At 38.9% G+C, this 4,101-nt stretch overlaps 1 protein-coding gene across 1 annotated transcript; it reads right to left on the bottom strand.

The window, feature by feature from the left end:
- Positions 1-725: 725 nt before the first annotated feature.
- polr3gla (RNA polymerase III subunit GL a) lies at positions 726-3,330 on the bottom strand. The gene is made up of 8 exons (XM_030789406.1): positions 3,285-3,330; positions 2,822-2,964; positions 2,421-2,550; positions 1,958-2,023; positions 1,730-1,786; positions 1,506-1,576; positions 1,171-1,299; positions 726-812 (listed from the first exon to the last, which is right to left on the bottom strand). The coding sequence occupies exons 2-8, from the start codon at positions 2,939-2,941 to the stop codon at positions 726-728; spliced, it is 660 nt and encodes a 219-aa protein (XP_030645266.1). The 5' UTR covers positions 2,942-2,964; positions 3,285-3,330.
- Positions 3,331-4,101: the final 771 nt, after the last annotated feature.

Below are 4,101 nucleotides of genomic sequence, written 5' to 3'. Positions count from 1 at the left end.
TTCTTTATATTTCACATTTAAGGCAATAAAGGGTTCAATGTGACACCGGGACTGTTCTGTCTATCCTCAGCCTGAGGAGAAACTGTCCTTAAACAGCACATCTCTTATTCTTCTAAATATTTCAAGTCATACAAATAATGAAATGTCATGTAAACTGAACGGAACATGATGAAATGGTCCCTTAATTTGGCTTCCACTGGAATTTCAGCACACTTTAGTGGAAAGAAAAAGCAAAAGGAACAGTGGAAATGTTGACAGAGTCAAACTGCAGTCAAGTCTTCTTTTTTTTTTGGCAAACTGGTCTTTTAGCAGCAATGAAAGTAGCACTCTTGGCCACTTGTGGCTCTGTGTCGTCAGAAGGTTGCTCAAAGTCTGTTTATTCTTCAGAATATCCCTAGTGTTAGCAGCTAGCATGCTAACACAATCAATACCTCTATGGTGTTAGCAGTTAGCTTACATGCTTACATTCTGCTCACATCCTTTATCATCTCTGTAGTGCTATCAGTTTGCTTAAACCCTGGTATATTTGTGTGGTTAACATTCACATTAAAGCAGCTCGCAGTTTTCTTGCCCTTGCTTTGGGCATTAGGCACTTTGCTTATTAGCAGCATATACTCTCTGGAATTTCCACAGTATTCTTCAAGCGCGTGTTTTCACACTCGACAATTTGGAAAATACACTCAAGCAGTGGTAAAACGATCAATAAAAACATTCTTTAAAATGCCTCAGTAAACAGCTTCATCCATATTGTCATCGCTCTCGGCCCCAAAGTCCTCGCCGTTGTCAAAGTAAGACATGATGTAATCGGTTTCCTGAAAACAAAGAGCAGTAAAACTGATGTCAGTGGAACAAACACACCATGTATGTGAATCAGGAATACACGCTAATATCTTACATATAAAACGTTGTCAAAAAAAACTTATGATATCTTCACGAAAGGCCAATCATTGCAAAAAAGAACAGTTCATTTTGTTAATTGTGTTTAAAATCAGTTTTCCAAAAGCCCATTAATATACATTACCCCTTTGGGAACTCTGCTCTGTTCTCTTCTCCTCTGTTGTGTTGTGTTGTATTCTATTCTATTCTAAAGATCATATAAACTCAAGACATTATGTCTGTTCATACCAGATCTCGATTAGGATGAATGAGGTTACGGAAATAACTACTTACTTCTTCAAATTCCTCTTCGTCGTAGTCTTCCTCCTCTGGCTCCCCCTCCTCATCATCTTTCTCCTTCTTCTTCTTCTCCTGCTCGTCTTCCTCCTCAGAGTTATTTTCTACTTCTGTTTTTTCAAGCGTCTGTTAAAGAACAGTGCGAAGCTTAAATTAATCAGCTGACATGAAAATAAGACAACGTCTAAACCTCAATGCCCTGCCGACACAGCATAAAATGTAGACAATTACAACACTGTTTTATAACGACTTCAAAATCCATACAGTATTATAACTGCATTTAAATGAAACATTTATAAAAGAAAGGCTTGGTTATGATCAGGTCCTCTTACTTCCAGTTTCTGAATAACCTCCTCTTTGACTGCAGGTGTTTTCGGTTTACGAGTTCTTTGTGCTCTTGCCTCTGAAAATGAAAAAAAAAAACGTTAAGGTGTTAAATGCTTGACAGCCAAGACAAAAGAGGAATTTGTTTTTGAATATAAACAATGGTTGAGTACTTTATTGAACATCCGAGTCATTCTGACAAAGTCAATAGTTTCATGTCTGATTGACTCACTTGCTTTCTGGGGCTTTCGTGCTTTGGTACACAGCTCTTTAGGTAGCCTGCTCCAGTCTAAACAACACAAATACACGTGCATTCAAACAAGCAATTATTCTACTGCAGCTGTTATATGAATACGAATCAGTTTGGTCAAAATGAGCAATAAAGAACAGGCACAAGATGATGAAAATCTCTTCATTTGCTTTGTATGCTGCGCTACGTCCACTTTTGCTGTGATCTCACCTGGATTCCACTCAGTGACATTTTTAGGCTCTGTGGCGTTGTATTTATCAGAGTACCGGTCCACATCTACAATGTAGAGAAATGTCAGTGAAAATCTTTTCTGGCACTTTCTAAATAATTGACAAATATCCAGCTTTCCCTAGTCCCCGTTTCCAGGGAGACATTTTAACAGCCCATTATAGTCTTCTTTTGTGAAGGTTATGTCCTCTGAATTGTTCCTGAACAAGGTACGAATGAGGTGCAAATTCCTCAGTAAGGTACAAATTGAACCAAGTGTTCCACATGCTCAGACTGCAGACTATGCAGAACTTTCCAGAAGGTCTTGTGGTGGGTGAGCTAAGGGACCTGAGGGATGTTTTCAATCCAACTCAATCAGCATTGAGACTGGTTTAGATCAACAAGAGCATGTATACGGTAAGTCACTGTTAGAACAGTCTGAGGGAAAGCCATTTGGCCTCCAAACCTTTCTTTGGTCCAACCGGTCTGATGTGAAAGGGCAAGTTCTTGGTGGTCGCTCTCAGTTCTTGCTTCAGGGCAAGCATGTACTCCACATCTTCTCCTGTCTGCAATGGCACAGGTCTGAACTGCATGGGCTGCAAATGAGAAACGGAGGGAAATTACAAAACATGAGAAAACATGAGACTGTGAACTAACTAGCAAACAGCACCACAGAGAAAGAAAATGAATGACAAAACAAAACAAACAAACAATGCAGAAACCAATGCTAGCATGTAAAGAACCTAATTTGTTGTAACATAATTATAACACGCTTGTACTATTCATAGTTTGAAAACAAGGCAATAATAATAATAATAATAATAATGATAATAATAATAATATGACATTTGACTCTGGCAGTCTTACTGGAAAAAGCGGAGAAGGTTTCAGCACAGATGGAGGCAAAGCTTCCCCTCTCCCTAAGCCCAAGGCATCAATGTTAAAGGTAAACTTGTCCCGTCCGCGTCCCCTTCCTCGTCCTGCCATTACGAAGGTTCTACCGACGAGGTCTGTAGGAATGAGCAACGTCGAGAAAGATCCGAGTGGGAAGTCGTATTTCAAGATTAATTTGAATACAAATACCTCGTGACCAGTTTAAAGTAAATCTGAATTACAAATTCTGGTCCTCGTTAAAACTGTGAGGCAAAATCCACAGAAAGATCTGGCTTCGTTGTATTTCTGTTAGCATTAAAAGCGCTCTTTTCTCTAGCGGTATATCTTGCATCATTCTTTTCAAGTCTTCACATAGCAGTTAATAACTCATAACTGATTCATAAGCATGTTTTAATGTTCAAAAGGTGTGTTCAATTGCACACCGAGATCATCTTACCACTGATACTGTTGCTGAACGTTGAGTCAATGAGTCGGCTATCACCCGTGACTCAACCGGTCAAGTGGCCATAAAGCCAAGCCCAAGAGATCCAAGACCTCAGCAATTCACCTCAACAATCCAGTGGGCTGGACAATTGGTGGCTCCCATTAAATATGTTTGATGTATCTTTAATAATACAGATGTTAATATCTAAAACAGTCAAAAAAACGTTCGATTCTCTGTAAAGAATTTGTCTCAAACTCATAAAATGGGACCATGCGACCGTGTTTACACCGGAGGAAAATACACGTGTATTCCATCTCCCTTCAGTGTTACGCTGGAAACACGCTCCGGTGAAAACGGTTCCTACATGGCTGTACCTCTCCTCGTCCTGCTACATATGATTTTACACAAAGATGATTTACGGAATGAAACCCATTACTTTGTATTCTCTGGAACTGATACAAAGGCACAAAAGTTGTCTCTGTGAACAGCTAGGAATAAGGGTCTTTGTCGCCTTCCCCTGAACGAAAATGTTGTTCGTAAAAAAACCCAAATTGCTACTTACGTCGGCCAGTAGATGGCAGCATTGTGTTGCTAATAGTCGAGAGATACATTTCTCTCCGTCATTACCTTGAAGATATTTATGTCTTTGCATACTGTATGATTTATTAATATAAATGATTGTTGCTAATGCATATCATATCAGTCATTTAGACTGCTGTCTTAAAAAGAGGATTTTTATTTATTTATTTATTTTCTGTGTCATAAACACTTAATTACAAAGATATCTTCAAACCACCTTTTCCTAACAAATCTGACTTCATGCTCTCTG

The sequence above is a fragment of the Chanos chanos genome, chromosome 12, assembly GCF_902362185.1.
Source record: "Chanos chanos chromosome 12, fChaCha1.1, whole genome shotgun sequence".
NCBI lineage: Eukaryota > Metazoa > Chordata > Actinopteri > Gonorynchiformes > Chanidae > Chanos > Chanos chanos.
This window is presented reverse-complemented; position numbering and strand designations above follow the sequence as displayed.

Coding starts and splice junctions, on each gene's coding strand:
- polr3gla (XM_030789406.1), bottom strand. CDS start 2,941: ATGGCAGGACGAGGAAGGGGACGCGGACGGGACAAGTTTACCTTTAAC. Junction 1,300..1,505: donor AGGTTATTCAGAAACTGGAA/GTAAGAGGACCT, acceptor GTTCTTTAACAG/ACGCTTGAAAAAACAGAAGT. Junction 813..1,170: donor ACGAAGAGGAATTTGAAGAA/GTAAGTAGTTAT, acceptor CTTTGTTTTCAG/GAAACCGATTACATCATGTC.